The 23,245-nt window shown below is 37.5% G+C and overlaps 2 protein-coding genes and 1 pseudogene across 2 annotated transcripts; 1 reads left to right on the top strand and 2 right to left on the bottom strand.

Annotated features, from left to right (window-relative positions):
- The first annotated feature begins 360 nt into the window (after positions 1–360).
- Positions 361–22,294, top strand: LOC135693859 (uncharacterized). Its single transcript, XM_065212443.2, has 4 exons — positions 361–1,457; positions 1,586–2,125; positions 2,438–2,704; positions 3,088–22,294. Exons 1-4 carry the CDS (start codon positions 390–392, stop codon positions 4,258–4,260), a joined length of 3,048 nt encoding a protein of 1,015 aa, XP_065068515.2. The 5' UTR covers positions 361–389; the 3' UTR covers positions 4,261–22,294.
- On the bottom strand, positions 13,268–14,346 carry LOC148959720 (uncharacterized). Its single transcript, XM_089109977.1, has one exon. The coding sequence runs from the start codon at positions 14,324–14,326 to the stop codon at positions 13,268–13,270; it is 1,059 nt and encodes a 352-aa protein (XP_088966103.1). The 5' UTR covers positions 14,327–14,346.
- LOC148959719 (52 kDa repressor of the inhibitor of the protein kinase-like) lies at positions 18,197–21,603 on the bottom strand (annotated as a pseudogene).
- Positions 22,295–23,245: the final 951 nt, after the last annotated feature.

Below are 23,245 nucleotides of genomic sequence, written 5' to 3'. Positions count from 1 at the left end.
AAAAACTCGCGTTCCTATAACCCCTTCTGTATCATCATAAACGTATGTTCAAGGACGAGAATTAATTATTGATTCTATCTCAACCAGTAACGTTTTTAATTCATCAAAAGTTAGTCGCGCTCTACCCACTATTTCATGCAAGGTACGTTTTACCGATCTGATTAATCTTTCCCAGGCTCCACCCATCCATTAGCCTGCGTGCAGACTCAAAATTTCCTACATGAAATAGTAGAGTCTGCGCAACGAAGTCAAAAACCTTGTCCAGCCTCCCTTCCATTTGATAAGCCGCAGCGTCAAGCCAACGCCCGCGTACGGTTTTTGTTTTTGTCAGTTGTTTTCCTTTGAGTGGTGTTGGCTAAATTCTGGGCGCGAACTGATGGAAGAGAAAAATGTATTGCATTCTATGTTTTACGGAGATCGACAAAAGTAAATGTTGGGACTTTAATTTGGTAGAAGGAAAGGGGAACTTTAACGTGAAGGAAGCACTGGAACTCTTGGAGGATGTTGTGATTCCATGCACCCCAAAGTCATATGTCTGTAGGGTTTGTCTTCGTATTTTAAAATGCATTCATTGTTCTCGAATGAAAGTAACTGAATTGCAGAATGAAGTTGTTGAGAGATACAAATCCGAAGCTTTGAAACGTGGATTTGCAGTTAAGGAAAAATCTTATAAAAGAGCACTCTTCGCTGATGGTTTTACTGGTGAAGAAAATGCTGAACCACGCCCCGCAAAATCAGCTGTTTCTGAGAGTCAGTTCAAGGCACTCCGTCACAGTTTTTCGTTACAGCAATCGTTTGCCACTACAAGCACACCAATAAAATCTTCTGGAAAAAATAGAAATAACTCTTACGCAACTCCATCTGTGGTTACACCTGAAGATGGAACTAGTGCATCAGATAAATCTAGACCGACTGTTCTTGTAAAGGTTTCTTGGAAATCATGTGCAAAGAAGAAGAATTTGCCTGACGACCTCATATCAGTTGGTTCTATGCTGTGCCGTGGAACATACAAGCAGTTAGCTGGCTCTGTGTGGCGCCATCAAAAATTGCGAGCTCACTTGATTGAACTGTTTTTAAAAGAGATTGATAAGGAGTGCGTAAAACTGTGTGTTGCTAAGGAAAAGCCTGACAAATCAAATCGTGCTTTGAAGATTTCAAAAGAAAAACCTGACTGTAAGAAAGCCTCTGAAGCAGCCAGCTCCCTTAGACTTACTGACAAGGAAGCCATTTGTAACTTCTCTCTTGAAGGCCTGGACAAAGAGCTGCAAGAGAGAGCCCCTCTAACAAGATCCATGCTGATGACAGTCAGTTGGTGTAAAAGTAAAAAGAAGGGTGATGATCTCATTTTTACTCCAGCTGTCTGTATGGCAGCAGCTGTTTGCCTGAAAAACAGATCCAGACATATGACGGCAGTACAACTGATCATTTCATTGATTCTGAAACATTCTGGATTCATGGTATGATACACCTCATTACAGTATATGCACATCAAAATCAATAAAGCTATTTAATTGCTAATTAATTGTTACTTATATGATTGAATACAACAATGCTAATTAAATTTGTATTAATTTATCCCTTTTAGGCTACACTCACACGGCTCAGTTCCTTACGGCTTGCTGTTTCACATACTTACTTGTACCGAAAACTGGATGAATTTGGAAAAGATCACCTTTCTGATATAGATAGGAAAGTTTCCATTGATGGAAAATCCCTCTGTGGTTTTCAGCCTGCTACATCTGCAAGAACTACAGTTGCACATGCCCCCGCAAGTGATGGTCGTCAGATTGTTATTGATAACTTCAATTACACATCTGCTCCACATGAAATGACAGAAGAGCGCCAGAACACAGTAGTTAACTGGGTTGGAGCAATGGTAGTTGAGAACAGAGTATCAGGAAACCAGCTCAGTAGTGAAAAACCCGATATTTCACAATTAATACAAATGGATAATGCCCTTTTCCTGCCAAGCGCCATTGACCATAGAAAGCAGCGAGACAACTACATCAAATTGTGTGGTAGGATTGCTGTGAAACATATATCATGTCTGGAAAACTTTACTGATTGTGTTAATCATCACATAAAACATCAGTATAGTTCATTGATGTCCAATCCTACCAAGAGTGTAAGTTAATTTTTTTCCTCCTTATTTCTCATAGACCATATATAAATTTCATTGTCTTCAGTGTCTATTATTCATATCAAAATTGGTGCCTGATCTTTATTTATATAACATATTCCATCAAATCCAACTTCAATTTCTTTTGGTTTCTCAGCATTGAAGAACATGTGTAGGCTGCCTGCTGAACACAGGCTAAAACTAGTGTACCTCTTTGAAGAACAAAATCTTCAATTACCTTAAAATTAACCCTGGGCAAGGTCAATTGCAGATTTTTTCAATTTTCTATATAGACCTACATAATTTGTGCTTTTGCAGATTTTTGCAGAAATGATATATGAAAATGAAAACGATTCAAGTGGCATGCAGGCAGTAATGACACATCTTCACAAGACATTTGTGCCCTGTGATGACAAAGATGATCCAAAGATTTTTGGGCAGCAAGGCATTGTTGGTGATCAGCTTACTGTGGAACGTGGAATAAATGCCTTGCTGCAACTTGAGAATGGATTTACTGCCAGTGATAGATTGAAAGGGCTGCACCTGGAGGTTGCTGACTTTCATGGAGGAATGAAATTTCTGCAAGTGAGATATTTGGGCATTTAAAACATTTCATGGGTGTATATGGTGAAGAAATGTTCTTGTGTGAACAGTTGTTCTAGGAAACCTCAAGCCAAACACAACAAAATTATTGAAAGATGTCAGTCAATTTAATATGGGAAAATTGTGATACTATAAAAAATGTAGCACAAGATCAAGTCACACAACAAGATCAAGTCAAAATACTGATAAATTCCCTCATTGTCAATTTTATTCAATGATAAAAAATTATTCTCATCTTTTTGGCAAGTATAATGCACTACAATTATACTAGTACCTTCTACTTTGTTTTGCTCATTTTGTTTTGCTTTACTGATTATAGTAAGCCCTTAGTAGAATATATTTAATGAAAATATTTAATTTTGTAGGTGGTCTTTGACAATTTCTATGACCCTAAATCAGCAAATGACAAATGCACCATGTTTTCAGACAAAGTCATTATAAACAGGCGCAATGTTAATACAGATGTTAGCCGGAAAGTTGATGGTTGCAAGCAATTTTTTCTTCTTGAAATTCATGCAAGAATTGTTGCTGCTTATTGTGAAATTCTTAAAATCAACTCCCCAAAGGAGGCATCATCTTGTGTGGAGGATATTTCCAAATTGAGCCAAAGAGAAAAAGAAGAGTTCTTGAACAGAGTTTCTGCTGAGGTTGTAGACAGTTTTATTGTCCAGGAAAGCAGAAATAACATTTTGGAGAAACACCAGACATATGAAGATTGGCTCAACGAGACAAATTTGATCAACGCGCATGGTCTGTTTGTTTGTCGGCAGAAAGGTTGTCATGCTACTTTTAAATTTGATGGTGTCAGGCGCATGCAGCATGAGAAAGCTCATGGTTTACATAAGGCTAATGCAACAAGTCATAAAGAAAAACTGCAAGATGATGTTTTCAATTACCAGTGTGCTTTACTTGACATTGGAATGGTAATTACAAATTTTTTTGATGCTATTTCAGAAGGTGATGGACAACGAGTCATACGTTGTTGGAAATTCATGTTGCTGTTCCTGAGAAATGATGGAGCCCGCAGCAGGAAATATGCCCTTGAAGCACTTTATTTGCTGTGCCAGGTCAATGCACTTTTGTCACCAAGAGATGCACATCGTCTGATTTGGAACCGTTTTCACAAAAACAAACCGGGAAATGGTGGAAACATACCTCTGGACCTTGCATTAGAGCATTACAACAATCTTTTGAAGAATGTTGTTAGAAATCTTGGTCCCAATTCCACCAATAGAGCAGTGATTAATCGATTTTGTAAATCACTTTCTGTTGTGAAGAAGCTGATGTACAGCTTTGACTCAAGCTGCCAAGTGATAAAAGGTTCTGGGAGGCATGTCCAAGCATCAATTGACAATGATCTGAACAAGATTGTTGCCAATTTGATTAAGCAGAAGGCATTGAAGCCTGAAGCAGGAAGAAAATTGGTAGCATTTGCAGATGTTAGGCCAAGCTTGTTAGAGGAATTTAATGTTCACAAAATGTACAAGTGGATTAAAGAGCACAAGGAGTATTTCAGACTTCAAAAGGCTGCCAGATAGGTAAAGAATGGTTCAGTTATATTCAAATATTAACATATCAATATGAATAGCATTATCAAGAGAAGAATGAACAATCAATTCATGTTTTGGATGGGTATTTTTCAGTATAAAAGTTTTATTTTTGTATATATCATCTATTAATCTTTGTACCTAAAAATTGTCTTAATGTCTACTAATTGCAAAGCAAACAAAACTTCACCCTGCTTTATCACTGTAAACACAATTTTTAGTATTTTCTAATATATATATATAAAAGGAACTGTTATTTTTCTATTGTTTTCACTTTTGTGTTGAAACAATTTAATCACCCTCCAATGAAAAAAGTGAAATAAAAGCATGTATAGCCTACATACAGTACTTAACACTCTATGGCAGACCATGAAGCAGCAATCTTTAAGGATTACTCTCAAAACTAGATGATGGTCTAGAAAAAGATTAAAATGCTTGGTCATATTACTTTTGTCCCTTGTAATTAATTATTTTCGCACTCTCTTTCATCAAACTTGTTTTTGCACCAATTTTTACGTTGCCTCCCCTTTTCCCATCGTGTAATATACATTCCATGAGAACAACTAAATACTATTTCAATGTTCACATTTCCATTGGTTCCACTTCCTCATCAATTGTTGGTTTTATATTCTCATAGTTCAGAATATCACTTAATGATTGATTGATGGGTCCAGATTTGTCCAGTGCCTCCATTCCTGCAGCCATATCTTGAAGCTGATCTGTATCATCTAGAATATCAATTTCACTGTCATCTCTTACTGCTAGCCAAGTATCTTCTAGTTCATCTTCAGCATCTTCTGTTGCTAGGTTTCTTGCTTCATGTAACTCATCTGGTGGTAGGTCACCAAATACATCACTAACAGCAAGAAGAATTTTGACTGCATGCTTCATTCGCCAAATTTCGACAACAGCGAATACATCATCTAATGTGAAGAGATGATCACAATGTCTCAAAACCTGCCAAATATGGAAATCTGTAAACTCTAAACAGACACTTGGGAATGAAACTGATACATGTGGAATTGATTGTCTGTGTGTGTTTTTGTATTCAGTCAATTTTACCTTTAAATTATCCTTTTCTTCCTGTGAAACAGATCTCTTTCTTTCACATATCTGTGCTTTATTTGATGGCCTGTTGAATTCTAATGTCCCACATTTTTTCTGAACTAATGATGGACAACTACAGTTTTTCAAACACACATCACAACAATCACCAGGTGCTACTGCACCATGTGGACCCGGAAAACTATCCGGAAGGAACTTTCTTCTGCATCCATCAGCAACAACATACTGCTTCATTTCTGACTGACAGTGGCTTGTTAAAAAGCCATTATATAACAAATAGCAATGACTTTGCTTACTATCCCTTCCTGCCCGTCCACATTCCTGAAGATATGACTCAACAGTTTTTGCTGGCCCAAAATGGATTATTCTATGCACATTTCTACAATCAACTCCCATTCCGAAAGCCACTGTTACAATTATTATTCTCAAATGACTGTCCTCTTTATTAATTTCTTTGAGTATGTGATCCTTGACTGATGCTGGTGTTCCAGCATGAAACATTTCAATTAGTATGGTATGCATGAAACATTTCAGTTGGTATGCATGAATCACCATTATAAAATTTGTCAGCCAACACAATTTCAAACATTTTCCAAATCAAAGCACATTGATTTCTAGTTTGACAAAACATAATTAATCACTGGACTTTTCTCTACAATAAAGGTGCTAAACATCCGCAAATTTAGTGCATTGAAAATTGATGCCTTGGTAGACTTTGATGCTGTTGCAGTGAAAACAGCAATTTTAACACATGAACCAAGAAGTGCTCTAAACTCTCCAACTAATCCAAACCATTTTCTGAAAGGAGTTCCTTGTGTTGCAGTTAGGCCCCTGCAAAATAGAGAAAAATCATATATAGTATTTAATTAATTTCATGTACTTAACATCTAAATTAAGCCATTTACAAGCTACCTAAAAAAAATATGCTGTACTGTTAGATACATAAAGACTGAAGAACTTTGATGATTTGCTCTGAAATGTGATAAATTGTTTATTGCCTCTTAGTTTAAAAATGTTTGTTGCATTTTTAAACTAAGAGGCAATAAACAATTTTGATTGAAAATTTGAAAATCAAGATTTGATTGAAAAATGGATTTAAGCTGAATTTTTACTGAATTTATGAACTGCCTATAAAAACCTAAATAAAGCATATATTTGTTTCTACAGGATTTTTTATAACATCTTGAATAAACACATTTTCAGAACTACATTGCTTCAGGGCATGTTTTCTCTCTAATCACGGTGCTCAGTTACTTGACACAATCAATCTTTGTGTCTGGTGAATCATTTATTCTTGCATATAAGATACAAATGCAGGCATTTTATTCATTTAGTCATATTAATATTATATGGTGGCGTACAGAAATATCAGGGACTGCATCTGCATTTTTATGCATATTTTATTTGAATAATGTTTCCATTAACAAGTTTTTCTCAGTGAACAAACCTTGCTGATAGATTTTGCTTTTGTAGGCAAGAGTGCAATGTGTAGTCTATTTTCATAAGTATCTAAATTGTGTACATTTTCATACCTATGCATAAAATCACAAACAGTGGCAAAGCACAAGAAACATTAAAAAATAAAAGGTGAAAATAAGGCATGGTATTTATATTCAATTCAATTACTACTTCAATTACAGCTAAAGCGCACTAGGCTGCTTTAAAATTGTCATAATTACTGCAATTTTTCGTCTGATGACATTTGACAAAAATCTATCGGTACATACCACTGTCCAATACAATGTGCCTCGTCAAATGCAACTGCAACGCATCGTTTCTGGAAACATGTGGACATGAGAAATGTACGCCACTTTTCAGAAGCTAGCATTGATTCAGGCGAAGTAAAAATGTAAGTGAAATCTCCGCCATATTCGTCGTCTTTCAAAATACTGTTCAGAACCTCTTCCGTCTGATCTGCATATATTGCAGCTGCTTTTAACCCTAAAGCATTTAATTTCATCACTTGGTCCAGCATTAATGATTGCAGCGGTGAAACAACCAGAATACAACTGGAAAATGGATTTTGATCTAGCAAATAGTCTGCAACGAGAGGGGATGGCTTGAAAAACGAATGATTTCCCATATCCAGTTGGAGCACTGAAATAGAGGTCTTTGCCTCTGAAAAATCCACGAATTGCTTTCTCTTGATCAGGATACACTTCATCTACGTTAAGAACGAATTTAGCGAAGCTTAATCCTCCAGCAAACGATTCTTCAGCAAACGATTCGAGGTTCCACGCGATGTTCTTTCTACCTGTTGATGTTTCAGTCGCCATCATAGAAATATAAATTTAAAAATGGTTTCGCTTGACACACACACAGCCCTGCAACGCGCGGCGAGAGCGGAATACCGCTCCCTGTAGAAATACAATAGAGCCTCCAAGAAGCCAATCAAATCATATGCCAACTTTTTGGCATATGATTTGATTGGGTACAAAACAATATTAACACAGTGGTTTGAACAATAAACAAAGAGATATGGTTGTTCTTCAAAAAGAGGCCGGACAAGCTTTCACACTTTGTTTCGCAGACTCTACTTTTCCCATAGTCGAGTCTGCACGCAGGCTACCCATCCATGGGCTTTTTGGTACTATGAATTCCCAATCAACGCCTTTATCTACGACTATGCTTTTCACGTTTTTCGAATTAAGAATCTGCTTGAATTAAGAAGCAGCCTTAAAGCAAATGAAAGTAAGAATAAACCTTATAATCAGTTTATCTTTTGTACATAGGAAAGTTAATTGTTTAGCAGAAATTTGTCAGTCTGGGACCGGAGGATAGAAAGTTACCAAACCCTTTTTTAAATCAAGATGTTTTCTTTATTGACATGCCCACCTATTTGCATTGTGAAGCATACTTTCCTGTTCTCAAGACCCAAATTTCTCATTTAGATTGTTCATTTTTAGGAGATCCCATTTAAGAATATAATTTCCCAAATAAAAGTGGCAGCAGCTTCATCATTTGGTTTGAAAAGAAAAGATAGATTTCTTTTCGTAACAAAAGAAGGAAGAGCAGTGAGAACGATAAGGTAATTATAATTCAACAAATCTATCTCATTGTCAATCTTTTTAGTTTGGCTTTTACTGTGTAAAAATTTCTTATTGAACTTTTTTCAACTGTGTAGACTTGCAACAGCTTTTTATTCTTTTTATAAGACTATTCCTATTGCAAATGTGTCTCTCTCGCTCTGTTCTTTAACAAGTAAATTGCTTTACAGACCTGGCGACGAAATAGTAATTTTCTTTAGGAAGAAGCAGAAGAGGAAGAAAAGGCGCCAAGAATCCAGAAAAACAGTTATCATATCATATCATATCATATCAAATGAACTTTACAATTGTCATATCAATTCAACTCTTTTTTGAATATTTTGAACATAATATATTGCCCCTATTAAATTTTCACTTTTTGAATAAAATTGTAGGAAAAATTTGCTGTGTTCTGTTTCCTTAGCAAACCTGCGAATGCTGTCAACAGAATGCTAGCCATCAACTGTGGCCCCTGTTTTCATGTAATATAGTACTCCTTGAATGTGTTTTGATGATAATCAAGTAGAAAACCTGCAGTAAAAAGATAATCCTTGAAACAATTCTCTTTGTCTCATAACTGAAAGACGACAATTGTACGAGTAACACTGATAGATTTGAAATAGTTAGTCTAGAAATTATCACTTTAGCACTCACTCGAAGAGAATCAACCGAATTTAGGGTAGGGGGAGGGGTCACACCCTCCACCAAAGCCATTTTCCTATGAGCATAGTCTTTGAATAGCTGACTACAAATCACTACCAATGCTCTCGCTTTTACCATGATATCGTGTTGTCTACCGTATCTCCAACCAAATCCTTTACGAACCTTCTAAGTAAGCAGTGATGTCCTGGCGGTCCACTTTTAATACCTCGCTAATAGTAACTCTTCCGTCAATAGGATTTGCAACACAAGCTAGCCTTGTGACCTACACATAGATTTATTTATTACCCCATTTGCCCATCTGATATCCATAATCATAATCAGCAATCCTCCTTTAAAATTTATATTGCCAAAAAATTTAAAAAAAAATAGCTTTGATCATGGTTAACCTATTCCAGATCTTTAACAAGGGCATCTGAAAATAACATCCACCTTGTAAAGCCATTCCACTTGAATTCACACTACTGGTTACAGGCATGAAATTTTGATCCAAAAGCTCAAAACTTTAAAATTGAACTCCATTCATAGTCAGAAATTTTCAAGCAAAATTTGCTGCGACTATATATGCAGCCTACTGCAGAAACAACCCCCCAAGAAGGCATTGGATAATAAACAAGTTTAGCAAAATACTATGTTTTTCGATTAGAATAAAAACTGATGTAATTCTGGTCTTATATCAGTTTTTAAGTTTGCTTTGATAATGTCACACCTTCTTTTCCCCCTTCCAATCAAATACCTTCAAACTCACTAAGAAACCTCACGTAGATGTATAGGCATAAACTTTGCATTTAGTACATTTTGATGACATGAGTGGAAACTAGCATGAGCAACAGTGTTTGCAGTTTGGCTTTAGGACCACCCGAAACTAATGCTTTCTGTATAAGCACTTTTGCCAGTTCATTCAACTTACTTCAATCAAGTAAAGAAGTTGCATCACCTTTAATGTACCCCCGTGTGTTTCTTTTCCCTCACACGCTAGATTTAATAACTTTTCGTGCTTTTTGCGGCCTTCTACAACATCACGGTTACCACGTGACTCGTGTGCTTTTTTAAACTCGCTTACATGTCTGATCAGTCCACATTTTACTTGCTTCGTACAAGATTGGTGAGTCAATTTTCAATAATTGTTTTCATTTGTAATTTTTCCCTTCTTGCACAGATTCAGTTAGTATATCTAATGTATGCCTAGCCTGAGTTTGTTATGTTCGATTGCTTTAGCTGCATAAATTAAATTTATGTATTACTTGTTACCAGCTCTCCAGTTGATTGATGTTGAGATGTAGTTAGAGATGGAGGGCAGATAATGTTCTGTTCTGTTAATAAATAAAGATATAGCAAACAATGTTCTGTTTTAATGTTTCCAACCTGAACAGCAATATAAAATGGCGCCCAAAGTGGTTGGCATGAAATTGAGCATTGAAACATGGAATCCCTCCATAAACTGATTAAGATTCGTGGAGCAAACCGATCCGTGGCAACAAAATTAGAACGAGAAGCACTTGAGTTGCTCAGCGAACCTGGAGAGCCCCGAGACGATGAACGGATTTGTCGATTAGAAACGATTTTGGAATTATTGGACTCGAAATTGAAGGAATTGAAGTTATTTGACGGACCAATTATTGATGTATTGGAAGAAGAAGAAAAGATTAATAGTGAAGTAACGGAAGCAAACAAATATGAATTTCGCATCTCTAATGCCATACGAAAGATCAAGCGAAAACTGCATCCACCAAACCCATTTTCCCTGGCAACTAGTACAAGAATTAGAAGACAATTACCAACAACACCACCAAGCGTGAGAAGGCTTTCTTTACTTACAACTACACCAATAACACCAGCCAATCCTTTCAGTGATGAACACGACGGAAATGGAAATAATTCCCTTCAAAGTGGAAGTTCGTCTTCGTCGCATGGAAATTCAAATTCGAAACTGCCGAAGTTGCAATTACCAAGATTCAGTGGCGATATTGTGAGTTTTTTCAGTTTCTGGGAGAGTTTTAATGCAGCTGTTCACGAGAATACGAACATCCCAACGATAACGAAATTTAGTTACCTGAAATCATACTTGGATGGACAAGCGACGAGAGCTATAGAAGGACTGCCTATGACGGAAGCAAACTATGAAAATTCCCTGCTGATACTTCATTTCCCTGGGCTGCTACTGTCATGTACAAAATCCCATTCACGTGCAAATTTGCTGTGTTTGCGTGAAATTATTGTGGACCATTGTCAGAGAAAACTTCTTTAGGAATACCAAATTTGGAGAATATACGCTTGGTGTGCAATACAACTGTAGGAGCCTCTGTATCTTCAAATTGAGAGAGGTCGAAGAATTTGGAGGTGTAGTCAGCCACGATAACATAGTCTTTGTTTCTGAGTGAAAACAGATCTGTGGCAACTTTCTGCCACGGTGCGTCTGGAATATCGTGAGGAATGGGTGGTTCAGAGGACTGTCTGTTTTGATGCTCTTGGCATGTGCTGCAGCATTTGATCATGTCTTCCAGTTCACCATTGATGTTTGGGCAGAACATGGTTTCTCTAGCCCTGGCCTTGGTCTTTTCAATCCCAATGTGACCAGTATGAAGTGATTTTCTCATTTCAGCCCGCATGCTAGTGGGGATGATGATACTCAAACCGTTCAGTAGTAATCCTTCGTGAGTGGTAATTTGATCACGGTGGTTGAAGTAAGGACGAGTTGCTGGCTGGGCATCTTGGCGTGATTCTGGCCATCCATGATTTAAGTAGTGTATCAGTTGTTGCAGTGTGGCATCTTTCAACGTTTCTGCGGCAATTTGGCTGTGTTTAGCAGCAGTGATTGGTAAGCTTGACATAACGGAGTGGATGTAGCAGGACAGTTCTGATTCTGGTATTTCTTGAGTTGTGTCACTTAGAGGAGCACGACTAAGTGCATCTGGGATCGTGAGTTGGCTTCATTTTATTTAATGCATCTCAAAATCATACCGCTGGAGGCGGAGCAAGAATCGCTGAATTCATGGAGGGCACTTTGTCAAGGCTTTGTTGAAGATTGATTTGAGTGGCTGATGGTCATTATAAATTTCAAATTTTTGGCCATAGACATATTGCCGAACTTTTCGCATCCAAAGACGATGGCTAAAATTTCCTTCTCAAGCTGGCAGTAGTTTTTCTCAGATTGTGTGAGGGAGCGACTGGCATAGGCAACTGGATACCAGCCTTGGGGATGCTGCTGCTCAATGATTGCACCAAGGCCTTGGCTCGATGCATCTGCTTGTATCCGGATTGGCAGTGTGGGGTCAAAAAACTTCAGTATTTGGTTTGAAGTGATGACTTCTTTGAGCTTGTTGATGGCATCTTTCTGTGGCTTGTAAAAAGAGTAAATGGCATCTTTCTCGAGGAGGCTTCTTAGTGGTGCTGTTAGATCGGAAAGGTTGGGTATGAACTTTCCCAGATATGTTATCATTCCCAAAAAACGTTGAAGCTCTTTTTTTGAGGTGGGCTCTGGCATGCTCAAAATTGCTGTAATCTTCGCAGGGTCTGCTTCAACCCCATGAGCTGGTATCTTGTGGCCAAGAAAGGTGGTGGTTTGGGCTTCAAATTTGCACTTTTCTTTGTTGAGTTTCAACCCTGAAGATCTGATGGAGTCCAGAACTTTAGTTGTGCGGGCAGCGAGTTCAGCTTTGTCAGAACCCAATATTATGATGTCATCTTGGCTATTGAGAGCGCCTTCAATGCCTTCTAAGATTTCTGAAATTTTTGCTTGGCAAATTTCACTAGCTGAGTGAATGCCAAAGGGAAGCCGCTGGAATGAAAAACGGCCAAATGGAGTGTTGAATGTTAAGAGTCTAGAAATTTCTTCATCCACTTCAATTTGCCAATATGCATTGGAGGCGTCCAGTTTGGTAAAAAATTTTGCATTGCTCATGGAGGCAAGGATTTTCTCTGTCGTTGGAAGGTGGAAGTGGTGGCGTTTTATTGCTTTATTCAGGTCCTTGGTATCCAGGCATATTCGAAGCTTTTCATTGAGTTTTTCTACAACTAGACTGTTTACCCAGTCTGTAGGTTCATGAACTGGTTTGATGATGCCCATTTTAACCATTCTTTTGAGCTCCGTGTGTAACTTTTCTTTTAGTGCTATTGGCAGCTTGCGAGGTGGGTGGACAACAGGGGATACTGTTGGATCTATGGTGATGTGGTGTACACCAGGAAGTTTTCCAATTTCACCAAAGCAATCTGGAAATTGCTGTGTCATGATTTCATGCATATTCTTATCAACATACATGATTCACTTGATAAGATTGAGATGAGAGCAAGTGGTAAGGAGTGGCTTCTATGTCAACAATGATGAAGAGTACTGGGTAACATCTTCCTTTTTGCTTTAAGGTCAGAATAGATTTGCCAACAACTGGAATGGCTGAGCCATTGTATGCTGATAGTTTGACAGCTGATTTTTGGAGCTTGGATTTTTGTTTAACCTGCTGGTAGCCAGCTTTGGAGAGGATATTTACTTGGGCACCAGGATCAATCTTGTACGGGATGGTTGATCCGTTTGTTTCAATTGCAATGAGCCACTCATCTTTAGTGAGTGTGTTGACTGATCTTGGTGAACTGCACCAACAAAGTAGTCTTTTTTTAGTCAGTATCTGAGAATGAATCTGGGTCTGAAGACATATCCAAGGGCACTTTTTGCTGACTGCTCTTACACGCTTCTGGCTACAGCGTGTGGAAAAGTGACCTCTCTTACCACAGGTGTTGCAGTGCTTGTTGTATGCAGGGCAGTTTCCCCTATAATGGGAGTAGTTGCAGAATTTGCATTGCTGAATTTTGGTTGTGCCATGTCTCTTGTCAGGAAAGGGGGGTTTCTTAGCTTGCACTGTTTTGGTGATAGCGGAAGTAGATTTTTCTTCACTGTTGGCTTGGATAATTTTGGCATGTTTGCATGTAATTTCAGCAGCCTGGCCTATCTTTATACACTTGTCTAAATTGATTTCAGGCTCTCTTAGCACGCGTTCTTGTAGAGCTTTGTCATTGGTTCCAATAGTGATCATATCCTTGATCAATGAATCACCAAATTCACAGTCCTGTGACAGTTTTCGAAGAGTGGTGGTGAATTCATCAAAGCTTTCACCATCGTGCTGCCTATATGTAAGGAATGTGTACCTCAGGAAAGTTAAATTCTTCCTGGGTGCACAGTAGCTGTCAAATTTCTGAATAATTTTATCTAACTTGATATTGTCTCCATCAGAATCAAATGTAAAAGTATTATATATTTCACGCCCTTTTTTGCCTATGCAAGTGAGAAAAATGCTAGACTTAACCTTATCTGACATGTCAGAGGACTCAGTAGCGTCAAGGTAGAGTGTCAGTTCCTGTTTCCAAACACGCCAATTGTTAGAAACATTGCCGTCAAAAGTAAGTGTGAAAAATTGGTGACGAAAAATTTAGGCCTGACTCCATCATAACAAAATACAGATGTTTGTACGGTTATGGACAAGGAAAGTGACAAAATAAGCAATACGTAGTGTCTACTTATTCTTCGTGAACTGTGGGTCTTGAAAAAATCCCAACTGACACCATGTTATGTTCTGCACGAGTACTGTAAAGATAGGACACGTCTTCTCATCCATGTGAGTATAATCAACGAACGGCTTAAGTTACTACTTCATGTAAGAATACTAAAACTACTGCTTCATGTAAGACAACATAACATCCTCCACCTACTGTAAAACCTCTTGAAAGGAGGATTTTACAAGCGTGAGTTTGCTTGCAGAAACATACAAAGCTACAGCAACGGTGTTAAGCTCAAAATTCTTCTTTATTCAGTAGCGATTCCACTATGAACTAAAAAGAATGAGTTTGACTAAAAAAAGCCATTCTTTCTAACAGAAACTTCTACTGCAATCGTATTCCAATAATGATATTATTGTGTGATATTGTGTGCATGGAAACTGTATGCCGTGTTGTTATTTTCAGTTTCATCAAGGTGATCATCAAGGTGATCTTCCAATAAGTTTCATCAAGGTGATCTTCCAGTATATTCACAGGCCAGTCCACTTCTGATGGGGATAAAGAATATGTGGAAACTGCTTGAATCTCTACATTGGCTAAAGACAATACCCAAAAACTCTCAATTCAAAACTTTGAAGAAATAAAAAGCTACCACATTACAGACACTACAACCTACCACAAAACTCCCTTTTGTAAAGGAGATTCGATCATCGTAACAAAACTGCTAAATATGGAGACCTTAAACCAAATTCTGGGTAGGGTAGAGACGAAATCCCACCCATCAAAAGTAGGAGCTGTGAGGCTCCTTCGCATATATTTATATTTCGTACTTATCGGACACTACAACCAGTAATCAGTAGCTACAAGGAACACTTGGACAAACACGAGAAAACAAGTATGGGGACTGTCAAGAATTTTATCAATGGCTACCACCAGGAGACTAGAGAAAAGAGCATTGCTGTGTGGCTGTTCTATTTAAGGAGGGGAACCCTTAGCAGGGCCGTATTCCTTTTTTTTTCTGAAAAAGGTAGTATTAGATGCCAAATAGTAGGGTGTCTTAATAAAAAGTATTGGGGTGTGAAATTTAAGCCTACTCAACGTCTGATTGATTGTCTTAGAGCAAAAGTTTATCGAGAATAAGAGAACAAAGATGAATGTCAGGTAAGATAAATAAACATGAATATAGTTTGGAGATTGATTACATGTTTAACATTCAAACACATGTAACGATAGGGTTCTTCTTACGACGGTGAAGTATCAGTTAATAGCCAAGCTCGTTAGTGGAGCGATGGGCTAGGCCAACGGGCCTAGCCCCAAGTAGATAGCACACAAGAGATACTCGTTCTTTGATGTTATGTTTATCGTTAAAACAGTAAGACTAAATTATTCTAACTAGGATTACATTATATTAAAACACAACAAAGGAAGACTGTCAAACATCACACAACACGATGACAGTGACGCACATTTCCCGGAAAGGGAGTTACTAACACAACAGCGCGACAAACAAACATGTGACATTAACACGCAACATAATCAAAGATCTAGCTGAACATAATAGCAATAATTACTGAAGTTTACTAATGTTAAAACGTTACACCATCCCCTCTCTTTAAAGTAAATACGCCGATGAAAGTTTCTTAAAAATTTAAAAGTGACTTAACATAAAAGGTCCATAGAGTCATTGAGGCCCGTAGGCATGAACTGGCAAGCAAAGGTAATTCATACAACATCGCTTGATATTTCCAAATCCATAATGACATCCACAGAAATAAAAGTCAAATCCGAAGGATCCTGCCGTCCTTCTGCTGCAGCCCTCTATGGCCAGCACCCCTAAACTGTATTCGGAAAATAACGTCCTCCTAAATCACCAGAACTTCATCGTCTTCTACTCCATATTAGAGGAAAGGTATGTTGGTTGAGTGGCAATATTTTTCAAGATAAAAAATAATAATCAGCAGTACACGAATAGATCAATTCCAAAATTCCATGTCGACCATCCTACTCCTCGCAAAATATAAAAAGGAACACCAAATAACAAAAAAGTTTCAATTGATTCTTTTTGTCACCGCCATCCGACTCTACTTCTCTACTTCACCACCATCCGACTCTGTCACCAAATGTAACGTCTTATGTTAGTCGGGTTCTTCTTAGGATGGTGAAGATACGATGGGGCTAGGCCAATGGGCCTAAGCCCCGAATAAGTAGAACACGAGACAGACTCTATTCTGATGTTGTCTTTATTCGTTCAACAGCAAGACTAAATTATTCTAACTAGGATTACATTATATTAAACCACAACAAAGGAAGACTGTCAAACATCACACAACACGATGACAGTGACGCACATTTTCCAGAAAGGGAGTTACTAACACAACAGCGCGACAAACAAACATGTGACATTAACACGCAACATAATCAAAGATCTAGCTGAACATAATAACAATAATTACTGAAGTTTACTAATGTTAAAACGTTACACACAGAAAGAATTAAATACTGTTGTATTTACCTAATGAGAGCATTCCTGCAAATATCTCTCCAAATGGTTGCTCCAAATATCTCTCAAAATATCTCCCTGCAAATATCTCTAGTTTATTCATTTAAAGTTTACTTTCATCTCAAAAATTAAACAAAATTTAGGCAGCTGACCTAATCGATATAATGTAATGTTATTGCAGTGTTAAAAATAATGTCTTGTTATTTTTCAAAAAGAATAGTAACAGTTGATGAAAGGGCATCTTTATCTTTAATTTCATTTTTATCTTGAATTGATCAGTGTCTTTGGTGCAAAACCATCTTGTTATGTCAGTGCAATTATGAGTAAGCACGATAGACCAGGCTCTGCCAATTATCTGAAACATGTCGTCATTATAGAGTTTTGCACAATCTGGGTTGTCCAAAAGATGTTGACAGATGGCAGAATCGCCTGTTTTAACAGTGTTTCTAGACCTACAAGATTGAGGAGGCTGTTCTCTTTGAGAGGCAATTTTGTTTCCTATGTTGGAAGGAACATGCTGTTCTATCCTATCCCTCAATCTCTGGGTTGTCGGTCCTACATAGCCAGAATCACACTGGCACGTAAATTCATAAATAACAGAACTTTTTTGGTTGGTAGGAACGCAATCCTTTTGAATGGATGGAAGGGCTCTCCTAGTGCTGTAAACAATACGAGGATTGACAGCAAAGAAACATTTAGTTATGGCTTGCCAAATCTGACTCTCGAATCACAAGGAAGTGTGAACTGGGCAATAAACTAAAATAAACTGGGCACTTTTGCGGATCAAACTTTTAAACAGCCGAAAAACTTGCAATCTTCTCCTTAGTATAAGATAAAATGACGTCTTCTGGATAGCCGTTGTCCAAAATGATCATTTTAAGTTTTTCCAGTTGAGCGTGCAGTTTAGATTTCGAGCAGATCATAAGTGCCCTATGTACTAAAGTTTTGACAAGGTTGACTTTGCATTGTTTTGGGCAAAATGAATCCCAGCGTATGTACTGATTGGTAAAAGTAGGCTTGCTCGTTTATTTTTATTCATTGCATGTTTGAAATGTTTATCTTTCAAGGCTTTAGTGTTCTTCGATATTAAATACATTTCGGACATAACAAATTCGTCTTGTGGATTGGTTGTTTCCTCTATACCTAAGATGTTTGATAATATCATTCTTCGCTTGTGCTTTCTTGCAAATTTTTAAAACACTTTATCAACATCTACTGGTATAGCTTTCTGGGTATAAATAGTTGCCAAGCCATTTGATTGCTCTTATGACATAGTGCTTCTTAGGTAGGTCTTTAGAAGGCGAACTGATGATGCATATCTTTCACAAGTGCAGCTCGTAGCTGGACGAATTAATGTTGGAAAGAGTTTGTGATAGGTTTTGAGGGAGTTTGTCTTTGGGGCAGTTTATCCATTCATTATCAATTGTAACTTCACAAGAAACCGATGATGTGTCTGGTAAATCATTACAACAGTGCCAACAAAACATTAAGAAGTTGTGTTTCCAAGATTTGTTGATTCTCTGAATTCATACATTGTCACAGTGCTGGGAGATTGAGTCAGATGGTTCAAAGAACGACTTAAACTCTTTGTCCTGATCTGTCAAAATTTTGGTGTCTTCATGTAGACACTTGTCATCAATATTAGCAGGCTGCCTGTATCGCTTACTCGTAATTGCACTGACAATAGACATTCCCTTTATAGCTACACAATTCCCGTGGGAAAAACGTATAGAAAGTTCATTAAGAAGGCAGTCTAAAAAAAGGAATGGCGACATTGCGCTTAAAATATGTGCTAACATCATCTGCGGAATGCTGCTCCTGTTTTTCTGTCGACTACATGATCTTGGGGCTTTAACAGTAGCGTCAACCTGGTTTGCAATATCTGAGGCATCATTGAACCAGGCTTCATGATAACCATTGACAAGATTACGAACAGTTGTCAAAGATTTAACCATGAGGTTGACTTGTCTTAATGCTTCAACAAAATCAGTCTCAACACCCTGAAGTGGGACGGTTGCTGTCTTCATGTAACCAAACAAGTTTCTTACAATCACCAAAGTCATTGAATCAAAATTGGACACAACTGAACAAAGTACAAAAGCATCAAAAGCAGAACTGTCTCAGGATGTGTCTAAGTTGTCTGGAAAAGTAGAGAGAGTTTGTTGTTTTGGGGAATTTTGGAAAAATTTCGCAATAACTTGCATATTATCCATCATGTTCTTGACACTCTCAATGTTACAAGCTGAAGCAACACAGAAGTTCAGTCTATGTGATGAACAGTCAGTGTATAACGCCATCTTGTTTATCTGCAGAATTCTTGTTGCAACACCAGAATATTTGCAAGCCATGTTTCCAGCGCCATCATAACATTGCCCCAGCATTTGTTTCAATTCAAATTCATTATCCAAATTAAATTCATTCAAAACACAAGAGATAAGTTTATCTGTGTGTCCCTTTCCGGTTTTTCCAGAATCACAAAGAATAAACTTTAAAAATGGATTTTCTGGATTTGCCCTTTCCCATCAACATATCTTATAACCAAAGGCATTTGTTCCTTATAAGAGCAATTTGTGACTTCATCAGCAAGGATAGAAAAAAACCACACTCCTGAAATTCCTTAATGATTTGGCTAGTGATCACATCAGAGCAACAAGAAATAAGCTCATTTTGGGTAGACTTTGAGCGATAAGTAGCATTTCGTGGGGCTGAATCAAAGTTTTCCTTTAGGACCCCATCTCCACTGTTTATTCTAAAATCAAGTAGAGCTTGGAAGTTTCCACAATTTTGGCCATCATAGTATTTTGAGTCATCTCTATGACCATGAAAGGGAAAATTTCGACGAGCATTAAAAAGAACACATGTTGCAATGGATAGCAGCTTCAATCTGTTTTTCATTGTTGTTTTATTTTTTATTGTATTTTGAACTTCAACAAATGACTTTCTTCTGTTGCTCATTACAGATTTAAATTCTGACATTGTAGCAACAGCAGTCTTATGAATTTCAGAATTGGTATCATGGTCTTTAAGCCTTTGGGGAGCAGATGACCAGTTAACCAATGGGGAGCAGATGACCAATTAACCTGACTTTTCATCAGATTGTTGAGTTAAGCTGTATTTGCTCCCATTCTTCTGCCAGAAAGAACGCAAGGAGTGCAAAAAGCTCCATCTAGTTTGCCTTGAATGTAAAAAGCTCCATCTAGGAATGCAAGCCAAGAATACTCCTTCAACCAACATAAATTGAACTTCCTTTTTTGCAATACAACTGTTTGACAGGAAATTGAAACTTTTCATCAGGTCTCCAAATATTATCCATGATATCAAATTTAGAGTTGTCTGGAAGGGTGTCTGCACATGAGTAAATGTTGCCAATGTCATGTATATCAATATGGCAAAGACAAGATGGTCCAATTGCTGTGACAGTATCATAAAAAGGAGGCAAAAATTTACAAATAAAGAACATGATATGTTCACGTTGGTGAAAGTCACTATCCAGGATTACTAAATTTAATAGTTTTTTAAAAATTATTGATCTCCTTGTTATTAAGGTGGCATCAGATTCAATTGCAAGGGCTTCTTGATAAAAAGGAAGGCTGCCGATCAAGTATTTTCAGGATAACTTTTAAAAAATCTGGGAAATAGTTTCAGGGATAGTATGGTAATTGACTCATTCTTTCCTTAATGGTAGCTAAGACTAAGAGTCAATTCACAAGATTCCCCCTAGCCCCCTCTGTCACAACGTTTTTCGCTGATCCTGGTTAACCTATAGATTCATAGTAATGTCTTCGTTCTAATCCAAAAGGTTTATCTATTTGAGAATCTAGACTACTGGAAATATTTTATTTAGCAAAAGAGTGGGACATGCCCCATAGCCTCCTTGAGTTGAAACTTTTTGGTTGCTTTTTTCTACACTCGTTTTTAATAAGAAGCTGAATATAAGAAACAAGTACTGGACAGTCAGAGAGAATTAAATAAATCAGTACTCGAAGCAAAAACTGTAAGAAACATTTTAATTGTGATAAAACTGAGAACAACCAAATTTTTGTAAAATCCAAGAACATGGTTGCTCTTTTGTCCTAGAACTTAAGACACACGGGATAAAAAGTATCCTGCTCTCAGCCCCCAGCCCCCAGCCCCCAGCCCCCTTGCATCATAAAGTCAATTCAGAAATGTACCTTGCGAAAATCTGAACTTGAAATTCTGACTGTCGCCTCTATGTCCTGTGCAACAGTCTAAATCTGCACCTGATAACAGAGAGCCCACAACTGTTACCATCTTCCTGATTCTGGACATCCTCTACCTTTAGATTAAGATTTCTTGTTTTGGTGAATGGATTAAACTGGCAATGACATTTTGAATTTGAAAGTCAAAATTTGAACCCTGAAGACTATTATGAACACGGACAGATGATATTTCACTCATACCAATAGTTGAAATTGTAATCCAGTGGTTGTTTACTTTTTTCCATACCTGTACAGACTCGCTATTTAACATTCTTGTTTCTTTATGCACTGCTTCTTTCTCTTCTGTTTCTAATTGTGAGCAAACCTCAATTTCACAGTCAGAAGTGACTTCTTGTTCTTCAATCCTTAGTTGCTGCATGTGGTGTAATGATATTTATTACATCAATTTAATTAACTGCTAGGTAATATCAGAAGGAAATTGAAGTGAGTAAATATCTTCAAAATACCAGCAGTTTTTGAACCTACTTTATTAGATCATTGGCCCTACTGCAGCAATTATAAACAATTGATTTTGAACGATTAAATAGAGGCTCCTGATTGCTCATTTGATGATAAATTCCTTTTATAGTAGACACTTTGATAATTAATTACTTAACTTGTGTTTAAAGTTCAAAACCAATCAATTATAACTTCAAAACACTTCAAGTTTAAATTTTGAAAAATTTTTTTCTAGATTATCAATAATGTAGATTTTTTATTGTCTCAAAGCTTTGAAACCTTTGCACAACTTGCTCGTTGTCGTCCTTTATTCAGCCGTTGCGGTTGCTTGTGACTGCCATGAACATTTCTCTCCAATCCACTCTGTTCTGGGCCATGGTTAGCGCTTCGTAGAGTTGCATGCCAGTGAGCGATTTGATGTTATCAGTCCACCGCGTTGGGGGTCTGCCCCTCCCTCTACTGCCCTCAACCATACCCAATATAGCAATCTTTTCTATGCTGTCATCTGGTTTTCGTGCAGCGTGTCCGAAGTATGTGAGTTGTGCTCTGTGAATGAGATTGAGTAGACTGTTTGGACGGTATACTCTGTCAAGCACGCTTGCATTGGTTTGCCTTTCGGACCAGTGGATGCTCAGCATACGACGCCACGACCACATTTCAAACGCGTCAATTCTTTTTCGGGAGCGTGTCTTTAAAGTCCATGCCTCCGCACCATAGAGGACGATGGAAAATACCAAAGACCGCATCAGTCGGTCTGCAACAACTTGCTAAATTTGATCAAAAACTTTTGAGGCAGGTTATTTTATATGCCACATGATGATTTGAAAAAAAACATTCACAAGATCACATTGAAGTTTCTGAGATCACAAATGGTCATTGCTCGCCTTGAATTTTGCAGAATAGGCCATTTTTATGGACGTTTTTTTAAATGAGGACTCTTTAAATGAAATTAAGGCACTTGCATGTCACTGTTTCTGAAATCTTGGTATTTTATTTCAACAAGAATATGGAATATTTTTTTGAGCAATGTCCAGCATTATTTGTTTCATAAACAATATTGCAATGGGCTGGAAAACATGAAAGTGAAGACTAGTAACATGTTTTATCGATTGAATTCTTTTTTTTGTATCAGTCAGGGAAATCAACAGTTTTGGGCACCCTAGCAGAAAGTGAGTATCTCTGAGTTGGCCTTGATAAAATCTTACAAGTTTGTGCTATTCTAGTTTCCCAAACACATATAGCCTTTCCATACTAAAATCAACAAATTTGATATAACCTTCCAATAAGTCCCTCCTTTATCTTAATATACCAGACTAGATTTGAATAGAGAATAGGGAAAATTTACCAAACATTTCTTTGACAAAGAAAAACAAAGCCATAATATGGATCATTACCTATTGCACCAGATTCTAAGTCAATGGATGAATTTCTCTGCATCCGTTCATGGTCAGCCTTTGCACCAATTGTTCCTTGTCTCTTGTTTCTTTTCTACGATTCTTTTCAATAGCAAGTTGAACATGTTGCTGCTGTTTCCTTTTTTAGCTTGCAATTTTGTTGGTTGA

Source organism: Rhopilema esculentum, chromosome 9 (genome assembly GCF_057945365.1).
Source record: "Rhopilema esculentum isolate cy_ngs chromosome 9, ASM5794536v1, whole genome shotgun sequence".
Taxonomy (NCBI): Eukaryota; Metazoa; Cnidaria; class Scyphozoa; order Rhizostomeae; family Rhizostomatidae; genus Rhopilema; species Rhopilema esculentum.
Note: the sequence above shows the minus strand (reverse complement) of the source record. Positions and strands in the feature narration are given on the sequence as shown.

Excerpts from the sequence above, each read along its gene's own strand:
- LOC148959720 (XM_089109977.1), bottom strand. The coding sequence starts at position 14,326 with ATGTCAGATAAGGTTAAGTCTAGCATTTTTCTCACTTGCATAGGCAAA.
- LOC135693859 (XM_065212443.2), top strand. The coding sequence starts at position 390 with ATGTATTGCATTCTATGTTTTACGGAGATCGACAAAAGTAAATGTTGG. Across the intron at positions 1,458-1,585 it reads TGAAACATTCTGGATTCATG|GCTACACTCACACGGCTCAG; the intron begins GTATGATACACC and ends TATCCCTTTTAG. Across the intron at positions 2,126-2,437 it reads TGTCCAATCCTACCAAGAGT|ATTTTTGCAGAAATGATATA; the intron begins GTAAGTTAATTT and ends GTGCTTTTGCAG.